Source organism: Mustela nigripes, chromosome 7, assembly GCF_022355385.1.
Source record: "Mustela nigripes isolate SB6536 chromosome 7, MUSNIG.SB6536, whole genome shotgun sequence".
Taxonomy (NCBI): domain Eukaryota; kingdom Metazoa; phylum Chordata; class Mammalia; order Carnivora; family Mustelidae; genus Mustela; species Mustela nigripes.
The window spans coordinates 89,445,631-89,464,255 of record NC_081563.1 but is presented as its reverse complement, the minus strand read 5'-3'; the positions used below and the strand labels follow the sequence as shown (position 1 = coordinate 89,464,255).

General features: G+C 47.2%; 1 protein-coding gene across 2 annotated transcripts in view; it reads right to left on the bottom strand.

Annotated features, from left to right (window-relative positions):
• Positions 1-18,625, bottom strand: part of SH3RF3 (SH3 domain containing ring finger 3) — a 356,455-nt gene that overhangs the window by 63,206 nt on the left and 274,624 nt on the right. For both annotated transcript variants that reach the window (XM_059406397.1, XM_059406398.1), the window contains exons 6-7: positions 11,473-11,643; positions 8,906-9,153 (exon numbers count right to left, since the gene is read on the bottom strand). In XM_059406397.1, coding sequence (XP_059262380.1) covers positions 8,906-9,153; positions 11,473-11,643 — 419 coding nt within the window. The remainder of the gene's footprint in view (positions 1-8,905; positions 9,154-11,472; positions 11,644-18,625) is intronic.

Genomic DNA, 18,625 nt, shown 5'->3' with positions numbered 1-18,625 from the left:
CCATTCATATAGTAATAATATTCTTTGTTCTAAATTGTACTCTGATATTAATATCACCATTTCAGATTTCTTTTTAGTAGTATTAGCACGGTACATTTGATCCTCATTATCCATAGATTCTATCTGTGCAAATTCACCTACTAGCTACGATTGATTTTTAACTCCCAAAGCAATACCTGTGGTGCTTTTGTGGTCATTCACGGACATGCTCCTACTAGCAAAAAACTGGAGTTGCTGACACATTTTCCCAGCTGAGGTGCAATAAAATGATGTTCTTCCTTCTTGTTTAAGTTCATGCAAAGAAGCCCAGGGACAGAGATGGGAGGGGAAAGGGCAGGGCAGTGCAAGATGCTCCAGCTCTGGGACTGACTGGACAGGCTTGAACCCTGCTTTTCACATGTTAATGGGGTGGCCTTGGGCAGTCCCTTCTGAACCTTATTTTCTCTTTTGTAAAAGAAATAGAATCTACCAGAATGACTTATTTTTAGTATTTAAGATTATAGTCTCTGTGAGATATACATGCATGTATTTCACTTAGGAGTAATAGTTTAGTGTTCACTAATATAGTGTCCATGAAAACTTTATACAGCGTAGCTACTGTGGATAATGAGAATCAACCGTATATCTTGATCCTTTCTTTACTATTTTTACTTTTGTTTTTGTATTTAAAGTATTAAAATATGTTTCCTGTTCACAGCATATGGTTAAGTTTCGTCTTTTTAAAAAATAATACTTGACAATCTCTGCATTCTCTTTAAAGTTGTTTAGACCATTTATATTTATTTTTATGACCAGGATTAAACCTACACTTTATTACATGTTTACCATTTTATTCATGCATTCTTCATTTCCTTTCCTCTCTTTTTATGCCTTCTTTTGGATTAATTAGAAGTTTTTGTGATTCCATCTTACCTCCTTTGTTAGCTTATTGCTGTAATTCTGTTTTGATATTTAGTGCTTGCTTACATCTTTAATTTATCATAGTCTACCTACAAGTGACTCCATAACTCTTCACACATAGTATAAGAGCATACTTATAATAGTATAATAATTTATAATAGTATAGTATAATAGTATATTTTTCTATTCCCAACGTCCAAATGCACCCCAAATGGTACATTTGCCATTATACATTTTAATTTTAATTTTACTTCTTTATTGAAGTTTACTTTATTTAACATATACCATATTATTAGTTACTGGGGTAGAATTTAGTGATTCATCAGTTGCATATAACACCTAGTACTCATTCCATCAAGTTCCCTCCTTACTGCCCATCTCCCAGTTACCCCTCTCCCCACTCATCTTCTCTCTAGCAACCCTCAGTTTGTGTCCTAGATTAGCATCTCTTCTGGCTTGCCTTCCTCTCAATTTTCATCTTATTTTATTTTTCTCCCTTTCCCTTATGTTCATTTGTTTTATTTCTTAAATTCCACATATGCGGGGTGCCTGGGTGGCTCAGTGGGTTAAGCCTCTGCCTTCAGCTCAGGTCAGGATCTTGTGGGCCTGGGATCGAGCCCCGTGTCAGGCTCTCTGCTCAGCGGGGAACCTGCTTCCCCCCTCTCTCTGCCTGCTTCTCTGTCTACTTGTGATCTCTATCTGTATCAAATAAACAAATAAAATCTTTAAAAAAATTCCACATATGCATGAAATCATATTGTATTTGTCATTCTCTGACTTACTTATTTTGCTTAGCATAATAACCTCTAGTTCCATCTCTGTCATTGCAAATGGCAGGATTTCATTCTTTTTGACGACTGAGTAATATTCCATTGTATGTACATGTATGCGCATGTATACATACATACATGCATACATACACACATATGTGTGTATGTACACACACACACAAACACACACACACTGCATCTTTACCCATTCTATTTAAATTCATCTGTTGATGGGCATTTAGGCTCTTTCCATATTTTGGCTGTTGTGGACATTGCTGCTATAACCAGTGGGGTACATGTATTTTAAATGAGAAACTACATTGTTTTTATTTTTGTTTCATTTGCTATAGATTAAAGATATTTAAATAGTCAGTAAAAGTTATATATTTATATATGCAGTTATCATTCCTTGCATCTTTCACTCCCTTTTACAGATCCACATTTCCATCTGATACTATTTTCCTTCTTCCTAAAGAAATTTGTTTAATATTTTTCATAGTGTGGTCTGTTGGTAATGAAATCTTTTAGCTTTACTATAAGAAGAGAAGGGAGTTGCGGGAAATTGGAAGGGGAGGTGAACCCTGAGAGACTATGGACTCTGAAAAACAATCTGAGGGTTTTGAAGGGGCAGGGGATGGGAGGTCGGGGTACCAGGTGGTGGGTATTATAGAGGGCACGAATTGCATGGAGCACTGGGTGTGGTTCCAAAATAATGAATACTGTTTTGCTGAAAATAAATAAAAAACAAATTAAAAAAAAAAAAGAATGATTATTTTGCTTTCATTTTGAAAGAAACTTTTGCTGGGTATAGAATGCTATCTTGGCAGATTTTTTTCTTTCTTTCTACTACTCCACTATTTTCTCACTTAAGAGTTTCTGACAAGAAATATACTGTCGTCCTTATTTTTTCCTACTTTATCTATTATTTTTCCCTTGTTGTTTTTTGAAGATTTTATTACAGATTTTGTACAATTTGATTGTAATTTGCCTTGGTGTAGTTTTCCCCGTTTTTCATGCTTGGGGCCCACCAGCTATCTTTGATCTATGAGTTTGTAGTTTTCGTCAAATTTAGAACAATCTGATCTATTATTTCTCAAATAATTTTTCTGTTTCACCTTTCACTCCTCTACTTTGGAGACTCTAATTACACATATATTAGGCCATGTGACATTGCCACTGATCACTGATGCTCATTTTAAGAAGTTCTCTTTTATATTTGTGTTTCATTTTTCATAGCTCCTATTGCTACATCTTCAAGTTCACTAATATTTTCTTTAGCAATGTCTAATCTGCCATTAATTCTATCTGCTGTATTCTTGATCTCAAACACTGTAGTTTCTATTTCTAGCATTTGACTTGGGTTTTTAAAACATCTTCCATATTTCTACTTAATTTTCTGAGTATTTTATACTTATTGAGCACATAATAATAAATGCAATTATAATATCTGTTTTTACCTTTATATGCTAATTCTAACAACTGGATTAGTTCTGACTGGTTGACCTCATCATTATGGGTCATATTTTCCTTTGTGTGCCTAGGAATTTTTTACTACTATCAGACATTGTTATTTTTATGTTGTTGAGAACTGGATATTTTTGCAGCCCCATCAACTCTTCCTTTTTGCAGTCTTGAAGACTCTTAAACTCAGTTCTCCATCACAGTTAAATGAGTTGGTAACAGTTCAATCTTTTTGAGTCTTCTTTTAAGACTAGTTGGGTAGAGGGGCACCTGGGTGGGTCAGTGGGTTAAAGCCTCTGCCTTCGGCTTGGGTCATGATCTCAGGGTCCTGGGATCGAGCCCCACATCAGGCTTTCTGCTCAGCAGGGAGCCTGCTTCCCTTCTTCTCTTTCCTTCTGTCTGCCTCTCTGCCTACTTATGATCTCTGTCAAATAAATAAATAAAATCTTAAAAAAAAAAAAGACTAGTTGGGTAGGACTAGGGCAGTGGTTTATCTAGGGACTGAGGCAGAGCCCTTCTGCATAGAGTACTCAATGTTCTGTGAACAGTTTTTTTTTTTTTTCATCTGGGTGGTGGAACATTTTTTTCATCTGGGTGGTGGTACTATTTCCAGCACTTTGTGAATGGTGGGCACTGACAGCACTGATCCTTTCTCTCATAGTTTCCCTGGATTTGCACAGTTTCCTCATAGATATATGTTGATTACTCCTTGGTCTACTTCTCAAGAGGAGACCCTGAATCCTCTGGGGTTTTCTTTCTGTGCAGCCTTCTCCTCTCAAGGCTCTGTCCTTCAAACTCCAGCCACTTCGATCATCCAGACTCTTACATCACATCCTCACATCTGGAAGCTCACTGTGCTCCACTTTGTTACTCCTCCCTGTGCCAAAGTCTGGAACCTCTCTCCAGCCAGTAAGCTGGGGCTCAACTCCTCGTTTCCTATTCTCATGGATCACTTTCCTTGGTTTTCCATTGTTTGGCATCTTGCAAACTGTTGTTCTTTTAAACTGTTTCTGGCAGGTTGATAAATCCTGCCCTCATTATTTTAGGCTGGTCATAAGTAGAAGCCCAGCTTTATCCTTTAGACATAAAAATCCAACTATATCTATTATTTAACCCCTCTGATGTGTCCCTTAGGATATAAACCAAAATTGCACAACATAGTTTAAAGGAACCTCCATGATCTTCCCCTGTTTACCTTTCAGCTTTGCCAGTGGCATTCATCCTCTCCTTTCTTCATCCTTCCACCCTGACTTCATCTCAGTTTTCAAGTGCACTAGTCCTCTGCCAGCTTTGGAGCTTTCCTCATGCTTCCACCCTGCTGCATGCCAGCCTTGAGACCAAAAATTAAATTTTACCTCTGCAGAGAAATTGTCACCAACACCCTGGTCTTCTCCTTCCATGCCTTTTGTTTCAGTCACAGCAAAATAAATAAAGTTACCCAAAATAGAAACTCCGGTATTTCTCATTGCCATGTCCTTGTCCTTGCTAGTACTTCTGCTAGAACTCTCTTTGTGCTTTGTCTGCTCAGATAGTTCCTATTTGTACTTTAAGAATCAAGGCAAAATCATCACCTCTTGAAAATTTTTCACTCTCTCATTTTCCTCCCCAATCTGAGTTACATATCTCTCCTCCATGCTTTCTTATTACCCTCTCAATACCTCTGCTACAGTGCTTTTCAAACTCTATTGCAAGAATTTGTTTTCTTGTCATTCTCTATAACTGAATGTAGAACTGGAGGTTATGTGATTCTTCTCTGCATTTCCAGGGCCTAGCAGAGTATCTACCTTTTTTTCAGTGATTTGCTTGCTCGCTCACTCTTTTTTCTTTCTTTTTTTTGCTGTTGAATAAATGGCTGGGCAAGTCTCTTGGCCCTGCTAAATACCCATATGAGGATGTGTGGACACTGGCACTTCACAGGGAGAGCTCTGCCCTTGGAAAAAGGAGTTACATTAATCAAGCAGAACAAATCATATTGGATGCTATGGCCAATGCAATTAAGCCTTTGTCAAACTGCCTGACTTTGGCTCAAGATGAGAACATTGATGAAACGCCTCTCAACTGCCTGGGTTGGGGTCTGCTGAAATGGGCAATTACTGCAGTGAACAATCCATTACTTGTACTGTCAACAGTATGTTTTTTTTTTTTTCCTCTCTAAATGCAGAATGAAGTGGAAAATGCTATGGGAACTCAGTGGCATTTAATTTACTGATATGATATGGTAGGAGCCATTCTTTAACTTGACTATGACAGCAAGAGTGTGGGGATAAGCATGAGGTTGGAATGCATTGGGAAAGCTGTTTTAAACATCCTGAGCCTCACTCTTCCCATATGTAAAATTAGACTGATGGAAGAGAATGCTTGTCACACCATGGTGGTTACTATGGTGATCAATGACTGAGATGAAACGTTGTACTGCCCCTGGCCATGCCAATTTCTTTCAATTCTGCTTGCTATTCCATAGAGGGAGAAATAACTGGCAGGTCTCATTTTCTTCTTTGAACTGGGAAAGTTGCTATCAAGGCATGGTTTAGAAAGGCCATCATTCTGGCATTTTGTGCAGATAACCCAGGGCTACTGTGCTGGAATATTCACTCCCAGTGAAGACCTGGGTTGCCCAACCTCTCCAAATTGTGGTACACATATCGTGCATGTGGCACACTGGGGTGAATCGATGAGTTGGAACCTGACCTGGGACTTCATCTGCCCCAGGTCCTGCCTGATTGCTCCAAGGGTCAATGAGGCAATGAGGTCAGGATCTTGGGTACTTCTGACCCAGTTATGGAAAACCACTCAGGAAGCCCTGCTGTGGGCTCACTTAATCACTTGGCCACTACAGTGGCTGTATATCTAGCTAGAGGCTACCAATAAATACCACCAAAATAACTTCAGCCATGCTACAAGCATGGCTCATTAGGGAGGTCATTGTTGGGGGCAAGATGGCTGGCACCAGATAATATTGTTGCAGAACTCTTGTACTATAAAGATAACTAGTTCTCTGTGGGCCAGAGTTGCAAAAACATAACTCATTCTTGGCTAATACAAGCAAAAGAGACATATATGAAAGACTATTAGGCACTTAAAGAGTCTCTGGAATGGCACAGTCATTCTTGGACACTCTATCAGTGCCAAGCCCACCCATGAGGCCTCCCTGGTGCAGATCCCATCGCCACAGGAAATGGACACTATCCAGAATGAGTCTGGACATACTGATGACCGGGCAATGGACACCAGAAGCCCACCCTGCACCCACAGATGACTGGGTATTAGACACCAGAAGTTTACCTTGAATGCACTGATGACTAAGCCCTACACACCAGAATTTTATCTATACCCACTGATGACCGGCACCTGACACCACCAGATGTCCACCCTGTTGCCCCCTGAAAAGCTAGTTGTTTCACCACTACCTTCTCTCCCAAAAAGGATCTACAATGGCCCTCATGAATGGCCGCTTCTGAATGGAAGTCACATCACATGCAGGTATGCTTATTCCCAGCAATTAGGTCACATGTCTATTCCCAGCATCTGGGTCACGTGTCTGCACTTACTGCAAGGTGAGCTGAACCAGCAGGATCAACCTTCTATCATGGCGAGGCGAGATTCACACAAGGGATACCAGCCCCACGTAAGGACAGGGATGCAAATCAGCATGGGGGCCACAGCATGACTAGCGCATTGTACTCAGCAAAGTCACATCACTGTCTTCCACCATAAACTAGTTCCTGGTGGTATCTTCCAGACCAGGGATGCCATTGTCATTCTCCCAGTCATTGACACAGAAACCTGGCAAGTGGACTTGGTTCCTTGGTTTCCCTGAGCATCAGCCCATTTCCAGGTCATAACCATTCTGCCTCCTAAATATCCTGTCATTCGTCTCAATTCGGAAGCCCCATTCCTTGGGTCTGGGCCCCTCTGACCTGTCACACAGGGACAGCAATACCATTCTAATGGCTCCCAGTTTTGGGCTGCCCCACACCAATTCTTCCTCCCTACCGTGCATGATGGTATTTGATAAAGTGCTGTCCCTCTTGTGTAAAATCCCTCAATGGGTTCCCATGGCTTTCATGAGAGAATTCAACCCCCTAGATTCTTCATAATAATTTATTTTTACTTTTTGGACTTTCATGCACTGAGTGCTGCAGTGATATTCTTCTTCTCTAACAGAAGAATAGAAATAGCTACATGTACTGAATACACACTCGATATGCCACGGAAGACAGTCCTCACACAATGCCCCAGAGGTAAGTGCCATTTTACAGAGGGAGAAACTGAAGCAAGCAAAACCAATGGCAGTTCAGCCTCCAAACACAGGTCTCAAGCTCATGCCTTCAGCCAGACCTGTGTTCACTCTGTCTTCACTGAACTGCTGCGAGCTTAAGACATGCTTTCTGTCACTTGTTTGACTACTCCTTTCCTTCTTCCTGCTTCAAATGGTGCCCTTCCTTGTTCCCCGACCCGAGTGTTACTTTGCTGTTTAGTCTGGGATCAACCTCCTCTGAGGAGGCTCTCCCAATCTTCCCCCATCACCAATGTTCCACACTGGACTCTCCTCCACCAGCACTCAAAGCCTCCCTGCCTGGCAACATTGCCTTTCTGCCAGTGTGTGGGAGCTTAGAGCAGGAACAGGGTCCTGTTTTGTCAGTGAGCATGCTGATGGAAGTGGTCCTCTAAAACACTCAGGATGATCATGTCACATTCCAGGACACCTGAATGGTCTCAGAAGTCCTTGCTGTCGTATGCAAGCCCGGACCAGCGGCAGCATGGGAATGTGCAGGCCAACTTCCCCAGCACAGGTGGGCAGGCGGACATCATCCTCCTACCCTCTAGTCCCATCAGCCATCACTTGGGAGAAAATATGGCCCCTGCTGTGCTAAGTATTATCTTGACTTTTCACACTTGAGAAGGTGCCTCCTGGAGCACTTCTAATGGGCCATCTCCTGGCCGGCTAGTTTCTTAAAAGAAATTGTGTATTTTATTGCTCCAGAGAGTACAACACTTTTTGTCCTTTAAGCCTTACTCTGAGGAGAAGAGAGATGATTTCTGAGAGTAAGCTTGGGGCTGGAGCTGGAATTCTAGCATTTTAATTCACAGCTCACTGTCCTGGGTTCCTGCGCTACATCAGCGACATCGTCACTGGCTCCACAGTCTGGGAATGCGACTGGTGTGGGTTCTGAGGGGTGCCATGAGCCACACTTCAGCAGTTCCTAATATCTCAGGGCTAAGCTACCAAGCCATATGTGCTGATCTTCTTTATGCCTGTAAGATCCACCCCATAATTTCTCTACATCTCACACTGTCCTCGGATCAACTGGATTTCCCCTTAACTATGTCAGCCTGGCTATTGATAAAGCTGGCCTAAACATGAAGGGTCAATGACCATCATTGCTTCCAGCCTCAAAGCCTTCCCGAGGAGGAGCATGCTGGCTCCGTCTGGTGAGCAGCTGCCTAGCTGGGGAGCACCTCAGTGCCCGGCATGTGGAGGGCCTGTGCAATAGGCCCACATACTGGTGTCAGTGGGTTAGTCCTAGGGGTCCATGCAGTCCTCTTGCTACAATGAAGTGTATCAATATTTGAGAATTCTCTAATCCATTTCAGTTGCCCAGACAGGGTAATATAAGTTAATGTATTTCCTGGCGATTAGCAAAAGCTTATGATCATGATAGGCAAATATAACTTGCCCATCATGGACAGCTTGAAACCTGGGTCAACAAGTTTCTCATGAGAACCCCTTGTTAAATTTTCCTACAGAGTGAGACCTCAGGGGCAGCACATACCTGTGGGGACAGTGCCCCGGGCTTGGCTGGTGGCGGGCTGGGCTGTGTGCCGCAGGCAAGTGGCCATCGGGGGAGAGGCTATCTGGTGCTGGGCCTGGGGTGTGGTGAGGGGAAGGGACGGCCTTATGGCAGTGGCTGGGCTGCTCAGACTTCCACCACCTGGGTGGATGGTTGTGGCCATCCCTTTGGCCAGCGGAGAACCTCCAATGACATTATTCCGGGGTGGCCCAGCCCCTCCTACAGGAGCCCTGAGGAAATAAAACAGAATCGTTCAGGTGAGGTCACAGAGGAAACCATACAATACAAGCCATTAATAAAGGTCCACTCCTACCTCCTGGCTTTGAAAGATGAAGGCCACATAACCCAGGGCACAAATACTAAAACAATGCCGAGAGAATCCTGTAGGTAAAGGATGCCCAGAGCTCAAGCCTGGCAGCGGAGCTACCTTTATGAAACCTTCATGGGGGCAAATTTTCAATGTAAATAGGTAATAAACACCCAAAGAACCCTAAAAATCAATACCATTCAAGTATTTTGTAGCAGAGCTACTGCCCTGATTCATTCTAATAAATAGCTGTGTCTGTCTCCACACACATCCAGAAAGAGTGGATGACTCAGCCACATCCCACAAAGCTTGGACGTATCTGGCACATGGTGGGAAGCAGTGGCAAGAACCCATTCCCCTCCAGACATGGCCGCCTTCTCATTTCCGCCAGCCTTTGGGAAAGGGTGTAGACCACGTCCTGCTGACAGATGTCAGGGAACGTGTAGTTCATAACAGAAATAGATGCCCTTTCACCCCAGGTTTCCAGATGAAACCAGTTTCCAGCATTTAAGAAATGGAAGAGGAACACAACAACTCTGAAAATAGGTTGTAGCCCTTTGACCTCCATGCTGCAAATTTGTGCACTGGTGGTGAGTATGCCCCACACAGCAGAATATGGGGACTTGGAAGTTTCTGTGGGTTCAGTTTTAGGGATCAAATGTCTCCCATTTGTCCAAGAGCTGGGTAAAGTCCCCTTCTGTGCTCTCAGAGTCTTAGTCATGAGACACCAGAAGCCATGGGAGCATGAGAAGAGGTACTGCCAGGTGCTTCACCAGGTCAGGGAGCTGTATCCCGTGCGGCTTGGTACCGTTGGACCAAAACTTTAGTCAGGGATGGGCTGTGCCCCACTAAATCAGGGTTTCTGAAGAACCACCATGGGAAGAAGAGCTTCCTGGAAAAGGACTCAGCTGTCCAGGAACCACAGGCAGAGCCTTCCTTTCTCAGCCCCTAGAATTACCCTGAAATTCACCTGTAGCAAGGCACCTTATCAGTGGACCAGCCAAAACCATGACGATTTTAAAAGATTGATTTATTTGAGAGAGAGGGAATGAGTGGGAGGGGCAGAGGGAGAAGGAGAGAGAATCTCGAGCAGACTATGCGCTGAGCGTGGAGCCTGACACGGGGTTCGAACTCATGACCCTGAGATCATGATCTGAGCCAAAACCAAGAGTCGTATGCTCAAGTGACTGCACCACTGATTTTTTTTTTTAATCATATCTGTTACCTATTGAACTCACTTTTACCCTAGGAAACAAACTGTAAAGCTTGAACAAAGCAGACTCACAAATTATGGGCCTTTCTAGCAAGGGTCCGATGACATACAAGGAAGCCCATCACAGGGCCAGCACCACTCCTCGGGGTGCTTTGAAAAGTATGAATCAGTCGAGTCATCAGTGCAAGTCTAGGCATTATTTAATTGTATTCCTGTCAGTCTTGTCCCAGAGTGAGCAGAAACCTAGGGGCCATGTCTTCAGCTGATGTTCTTGTGCTGTAGGTAACCCAGAGTTCTGCCCGTGAATGGTTTCCGCAAGGGAGACGGGTGAATAAAATCAGCAGTCAACCCCTCCTCTTAGCGGGAAATTCTCAGGCAACTTCAGAGAACTTCTTGAGCAAACTTTTAAAATTATATTTTGTTTTACAAAAATAATACAACAGGAAATTTGCAAAAATAGGAAAGAAGAACATTTTTAATTACTCCTAATGCCATCACTCAATAACACTTGTTAGCTTTTGAGAATGTTTTTCCTTTGTGTGTATGCATACGTGTGTTTTATGCAGAACAGATTTACATGTATCTCTCTCTCTCACTCTCTCTCTCTCTCTCTCTCACACACACACACACACACACCAGCTGTACTCACATGGGACAGGACAGGGACATGCGCACACACACACACTGGAGAGCTCACTCTCTTGAGAGAACTTCCATTGCCATTTAGTGCCATTGCCCCGACTCCAGCTCATTCTCCTCCCATCTTCTCCCCTCATAGCCATGTCTGCTGAGGGAATGACAAGCAAAATCTAATTCATAAGGGGAAAAGCTTGCCATGTGGAACCCTCACCCAAGGGGAACTCTGAGCTCATGTGGCCAAACGCTGTGGGCAGGGGAGCCCTTGCTGACTTCTGGACTGTGTGGTTTTTGGCTTGCTCAGGCCACAGCGTGCTCTCCAGGTGGTAACCTGCTGCAGGAGAACGTGGTGGGTGTGCGTCCTCCTCTCCTGGGCAGCGACACCAGCCTCACCTGGAGACGGGTGTCACGTAGTTTCCTGGGAACACCCCAGAAAGCCCAGTCCTGAGGGATGTCCCCTTGAACCAGCCATCCTGACACTTCTCTAGGACACGGTACATCTCGCCCTTCCGCAGCTCCAGCTCGTCGTTCTTCTGGGGCTTGTAAGCATAGAGCGCCAGGTACCTATGGGAAGAAGAATGGGGCCAAGGAATAAATGATGGCTCACAGAAATGGGCATATGCCATCTGGCATCACCTAGGTCACAGCTAGGCTCATCTTTGGATGAGTCCCCCCAAAAGGAAAAGCTGATTCCTACAGGGCTTGTACCCACCGTGCCTGACCTACTCTTCATGATAAATCACTACAGTGGCACAGGGAAGGGGGAGGACCCAGCACTCTGATTGCCCATCTAAAGAACCAGGTCCTGAGAGGTACAAGCAGGGCCTTGTACTCCTAGAGCCCTGTGTTGGCTGACCGGGGCAGGCAGGCTCTCAGCGCCAGCCTCTCGTCCAACAGCTCAGTGAGCCTGTGTGATTCATCCAAAGTCCTGGAGGATGGGCCAGAACTAGATCACAAGTCTTTGGATCCCACCTTCTAAAGCCTGATGCCCCCAGCCAGAGAAAACTCTAGGGAAAACCAATAATGAACCATCCAAGGTTAGGGCTGGATTTTCCTCATTTTATCTAACTAGACCCTGGCTCACCTGCCTGGTTCATTGACAGTCTGAGCTAGAGGAGACCCCAAAAGCCTTTTTAAAGAAAAGGCAGTCTAGTTAGGGAATTCTTGGTTGCATCCTTCCTTGCAATATTTGTGCCATGACTTATAATTTAAATTCTACTTTTCTCTTAAGCCTATTTGAAGACAAACCAAGAACAAACTCAGTGGTGTAAATCCTGGCCTAGGGTTTAGAAGCTGTGCCTGTAAGTTAGCGCATGACCCTGGAGGATGCCTCTTTTGTCACATACCTCATGATACCTCAATATCCAACCCCACAGGGCACTTAGTTTGGGATCTTGGGGAAATGATTTTAAATTGATGGAGAGAATGGTATCAGGCAACCATGTTGCTCACAAGATCCAGGGGAAAAGCTGGTGAGACTTCAGCCCAATGAGAAACAGCAGATGAATTTTAAAGAAGTGTCATCTCTCAGGTCTCCTCCCAGGACGGACGGCTTGGTGGGCATATTCACCCCTCCCAGGGCCATGGGGTCTCAGGTCTGGGGATCTCAGTAAGGCCACCCAGAGCACTCTCCTGAACCTGGGAGAGGTCACCTCTCAGGAGGTGAATACAGAAATGGGAATGACTCACTAGGGTTCAAGCAAGAAGAAAGGAGGCCTCCTGAAGTCTCAGAGTCCGGCAAAGGAACATGCTACAAAGAATGAGAACTTGTAAAGATGTTCTCTCCCTAGCATAAAGTCAAATAAGGTGAAACAACATAAAAGCTGACCCCTCCCCAAATCCCGACCCTAAACAATGCAGGTGCCTTTGCTTCATTCAATGGAGGCCTTGCCTGTTAATTTCCTTTGTTTATAGGTCAACCCCCACTCCTCGCTCTTTCCTTAGGGATGAAAGGATGACTTACATCTTGATATCTCTCTGTTTGAAAAGATAAACACCAATGGCCAAGAAGGATTCAGAGCTTCAGGAAGGATAAAGGAAGCCATCACTGGAGGGGGCCCCCTTGCTTGTCATGGACAGAAAGATTCAGGTTTTTGAAGCAATGCCCAGGTAACAAAGAGAACCCAGGGTGTCATCTGTTTTCACATCTGATGACTCGCAGGAGCTCTCTGATGGTGACAGAGGATGACCACAAACAAGAAAGTCATGTGATAATTGCATTTGTGCCCCAGACCCCGGCTTGCCCTTTAACCTCTCGGGGGTGGCCTCATGTCGGGAGGCAAGGGCAGGATGAACACAAGAGGAAAGGAGAGGCAATGGCTGGGGCCGTGGGAGGCTTGTGAACAACAGCAATGCATGCCTTTTGTGCCTGCTCTGAAGGAAATGTAATTGAAGCATAATCCTGTGTGCTTGCCTCCTTCTGTCTCTTCATGGGGGGAGAACAATCTCTTTGATTCTGTGAATACACAACAGCCAGGAGCACAGTGCCAAGCTGGGGGTGACGGCACCTTGGGGTGTGTGTGCACGCAGCACAGACCTCAGCAAACAGTCACATTTCCTTGGTCAGGCAGGGAGGAAGAACTGCTGCCTTTGTTCCCTTCGCCCAGCAGGGGTGACAGGGGCCGGGCTCTCATCCCTGGCTTGGTCAACAAGGCATGGGTACCAGCATCCACTGCAGCCATGCCTGGAGGCCCCCGGAGAGCCGTAATGCCACACGAGGCCCACCACTGGCCTGTGCCCTGCCAGCTGCCTCCTCGGACCCCAGGCCCAGGAAGAGACGATGTCCCACACACCTCGGGCACATCCTCCTCCTCCCTCTGGGCCCACTGGGTGTCCAAGGACGGGGCTGGCAGGCCAGCACCTGTGTCCTCAAGTGGTGCTCCACAGCTTTCCACCTGCCTGGACTCTGCCTGAACAAAGACTCCTTTTCCAAAGGCTGCTTTCATGTGTGGAGGTTCAAGACTGGCTGACCTCCTCAAAGAGGGCATCATGTTGGAGAGTTTAAAGGCCCCACTCTTCCACTCTCATCTCGCCAGTCGCGGGGGATATGAGGACTCCTAAACAGTTGGGTCCTCCAATGACAGATCATCCTGTCCTCAGCCAGGATCCCGGTGCAAGGCAGCCAGCTGCCACTGGGAAGCCAGAGGACGGTGACAGCCCCGGCAGAGAAAGCCCAGACCAGCCTGGAGGATGGGGACCATGAGTATCCGTCTCCAGCTGGGGTTACCAGCAAATCCTGGCTCAGGGCAGCTCTACACCAACGTGTCCCCCGATATGCTAAACTTGCCCCAATGCTCCCCTCTATCTGGAGCTCTCCTCTGTCCCCCTGCTGCCCTCTACTCCCCACTACACTGTACCCTCCACGAGGGTAGAGGTTTTTATCTGTCTCGATCACTACTCTATCCCCAGGATCTAGAATGTGTCTGGCATCTACTCGACTCCCAATAAATTCTTGTTTTATAAAAGAAGGATAAAACAGGGGCTCTGGTGTTGAGATGAAGACGAAGACTGCTGAAGGGAAGTGTGCCTGTGTGTGCCACTGCATGTGTGTGGGCTCATCCTAGAAACAGGTCTGCTGGCTGACCTCAAACACAAAAACAAGCGCAAACAGGTATCAGCTTTCCTCACTGGGGAGGCCGGTGTGGAGATGGGACTGTGCCAGGAGGGGATGGGTACCATGGGGAGGCAAGAAAAGGCAGAAAGGATGGGGCTGCAGTGTACTGGTGTCTCAGCAGTGAGGAGAAGAGTGAAAAGGAGAAGCAAAGGGTGAACTACAGGGCAAGAGAGCAGAGAGACCTGAGTCTGTCCAGGAGGGAGCTGAGCTGCCCTAGAGAACCCAGACAGACAGAAGCCAGCAGAGAAGGCAGTGAGCTGGGGGAGGCAGGGAATAGGGGAGGAGAAACAGGAGTTTGAAAACCATTGTTTCCAAACTGGTTTGACCGGCTCCTGGGGAATCAGGGAGCCCTCTGAACAGGGGCCTGTGGGTGGCCTAGGGAATGGAGCTTTGATGAGGGACTGTCTCTTCGCCCCTCCACCTATCCTTGCAGCCCATGGGATCCGGGTGACTTCTGCATGCCACCTGCACCTTCCACCCGCTCAATGGAGTTTGAAGCTATGGACGGGGGACACATGCCCAGTCATGTGCGGCCCTCCCAGTGAGTGGACAGACCCCAGGCAAGCATGTAAGGCTCACGTTGGCTCAGCAGCCCAAGGCACTGCACTGGCCCACAGCATTCTCGGTAAGTGACATGCATTAGCACCCAACTTCCGCAGTGGGGGAAGCACACTGCAGATCTTAAAAACCAAGCAAGTGTTAACAAGTGCAATAAATACACCAGGAGCCATCAGAACTGACAATCATGTTTGAGATCCTGGGGGAGCAGCCATCAAATAATTGAAAGTTAACTGTCTTTTGGGAAGGAGGCGATTCTCATTCCCTGAACATTTTGAGGATCTCCATGACATTCAATAGAACAAAGACTTTGCATTCAACTCTCAGCACAAAAAGGGAGTTTCCATCCTTCCCCATCAAAACAATGAAAAAAAAAAAAAAAAGATTCTTTACATCATGGGCCTCAAGCCACCCTGATTAAGTCTCTTAAGTCAGAAAAGTCTTCTATCAAACGTCCATTGTTATTTCTAAGGAACACAGAATAGTTCCTGATGACAAAAACAGGAAAAAGACCAAACTTGGAGGTGAATGTGGCGGGACACCGCTGCCCCGTCTGTCCGACTGGGCTAAGCGTGTGGGCCTACAGAGCCCTGGAGCAGGGGTACCGGCACCAGCCCCACAGCCCGCCTGTCACACGCTCTGGCATGGGACCTGCTGACAGACAGCACCATGGCCATTAGTTCGCAAACAGACAGGCTTGGATCTTGCGCTGCCTTGAGTCTCTTCACATGGGAGATCTGGATTCTTAGCTGCGGAAGCTGATGTTTCCTTCACAGTTTCTGGTCTTCTACTCACTCAACGTTCAGTGGGCAGTCCTCTTTGGGGGTGTCATTTCCAGGAATGCCATCACCTCCAAGGGATGACAGACTACTCTTCTTCAAAACATGTCTTTAACTCTCAGCTGTACCTCAAAAACTAACTGCACCTTCTTTATAAGAGGTCTGTCTGGGAGTCCTAAGAACAGTCATGCCGTGGGCCACCAGCCCGGCTGGATGAGGGCAGGAGCGCAGGTGTCAACATCTCACAGGATCTTGCCTAAGCCCCATGTGAACTTGTGGCCAGGGTGACCCTCACGTCACAGCTGAGAAAACGAAGGCTCAGAATGGTAAGGACCTGTGTTTCTGCAGTGACTGGGAAGCAGGCGGGGCTCTACGGCCTGCGGATGGGGCAGGGCACCACGAGAGGCCAAGAGGCCGTAGGGGAGGCTGGCGGGCCCTGCCGAGGTCAGGCCGGGCCAGGCGGGGTTCTGGAGCCAGGAAGCTCCTGCGGCCACGGCACCGGGAGGCACTGCTCTGGTCTGCCTCAGGACACTGATGTGTGTGCTCTTTCCATCTTTATTTCCAGTTTGTTCTGCGGATGAGTAAGCTCTCCTCTGGTCTCAAAACGTCAAGTCTGGCCTCTAGGTGGGCGTTGCTGGGGGAACTGGAATGTAAATAAGTCTGACTTCACCTTGAAAAATCTCTGCCCCTCCCACTTCTTTTTCCTTTGGGATCCTCAGAGAGAAAAGCAGAAGCAGATGGCTGTGTAGGTCCTCACTTCTGCACAAGGTGTCTGTAGATCATCTCTGGCCTGGGGCTCATGCTGGGGAGGGGCGCTGGGAAGGGTGGGGGGATGAGTTTTCTTTAGGGATGGCCCTGCCCACAGCGAGCGAGACACCTCCTGCCCTCCTGGTCTCTGCTCTGCGCACCAACAGCCACAGCAGTGCCACTTCCTCACTCCCTCTCCACCCGTGTCCCCTCTGCAGCACACAGCCATAACAGCCTTGCTGACGGTCTCTGAGCCGGCTGGATGCCCACACCCCAGTGCTCAGAGTGGCAGGCCGGTCCTCCTGGAGCCTGCAGGGGCCATGCAGGCCTGGCACGGAAGAGGCAGTCCCCATACAGTCCTCATCCTTATGGTTCCCAGGGCCCATGCTCATTTTTTATTGCTTCAGAAGGCCTCTTCAGCTCCACACAGACTTCCACGATGGCTCAGGGTCATCTCAAAAACATGTGTGGGTCAGACAGGGATGGCTCCCGCAGGCCCAGAAGTCACTTCACACACAAAGGTTGATACTAAAAATATCTTATTGAAGACAATCGTAGAAGAATGTGGTTCAGAGAGCCTTCTTTCCCACCATCCTGTGGGTTATTTGGGGCTTTCAGGTTATACTCCTCCAGCCTAAAGGTGTGAGCCTGAGGGTAGGCATCAGGCCCCCCCACAACCTCCCCCGGGGTGCTCTTGGATGGAGGGCATGCACATGGGAGCATCCATCGGTGGTGGCCCCTCAGCCTAGCATCACACCCTGTCTGCTTTTACCAGCGGCTTCCTGGACATCTCCAAGGACACTGTCACTCACCCGCATCGCTTGCTCATTTCTGTAGCAAGATGTTCGCTTGTGTTAATTATCTATAGTTTTCTTCAGCTCTAATCAAGGAGTGAATTGAAGTATTTTAGTGCCTTCATTAATTTAAAACCCTTCTCCTCTATATGGCTTGCTCATGTTTCTCCTAGAATAAGTAAAAGATTCTTTTCAGTTACTCCTGTGAAGCGTTCTGCTCCTGCCCTTCTGGTTACCAGGGTCGCAGCAGCTCAGGTTAGCAAGTTGACTGTACCATTTGATGGATGTCTACAGAATGACTGCCATGTGCGGCCAGGTGGTGGAGGAGCCTGCCCCAGGAGCACCCACTCTGGGGAAGGCGGAGACAGCACAGGTGCATGTCAGGGTCTGCAGGGGATGCAATGGGGTCAGGGAAGAAAGCCACTGAAGTCCCCCTGTAGGAGGTGGCAGCTGAGCTGGGGAGGAGTGGCAGCTGCGCTGGGGAGGAGTGAGCCGATGCCAGCTTGCTGACGAAAGGCTGACTGAAGGTGCACATGCTCCGGGGGGAGAACAGGGAGCATCTGGGGAAATGTCGCAAAGCCATGGAGTGGCCAGCCTTTCACCCAGGACTTCCAGTCAACAGGCAGTCCCACTCCCTTCGCCCCAACATCCTGGGCTTTCTCTGGCTCCCATGAAGCGACTCCCAGACCTCACAGGCAGCATACAAGCAGTCACATACTTCAGGAGGCTCTTGGATTTCCCCCAGGGATAAACTGTACCCCTCTGTCTGTGGAAGTTTCCTTCCCAGATGGTGAGCTACGCTCAGGTCTCTGAGCGAGGAGGCTCTCAGAGCCCACAGCTCTGCCTGCCCTTGGCCCACAGGCATGCAGACCCACAGGCACTGGGACAAACAGGGAGCAGCGTCCGGCTTGTGTTGGCTCACCTGATACCTGTGCATCTGCCCCTCCAGCAGGAGAGTCCTCAGCACAGCCTCCAAGAGACTGGGCCAAACTGGTGAGACCTTGGAGCTGGCTCAGTCCTCTCCCTTCTGCCTGCCCCTTTGGTCCTCACTTCCC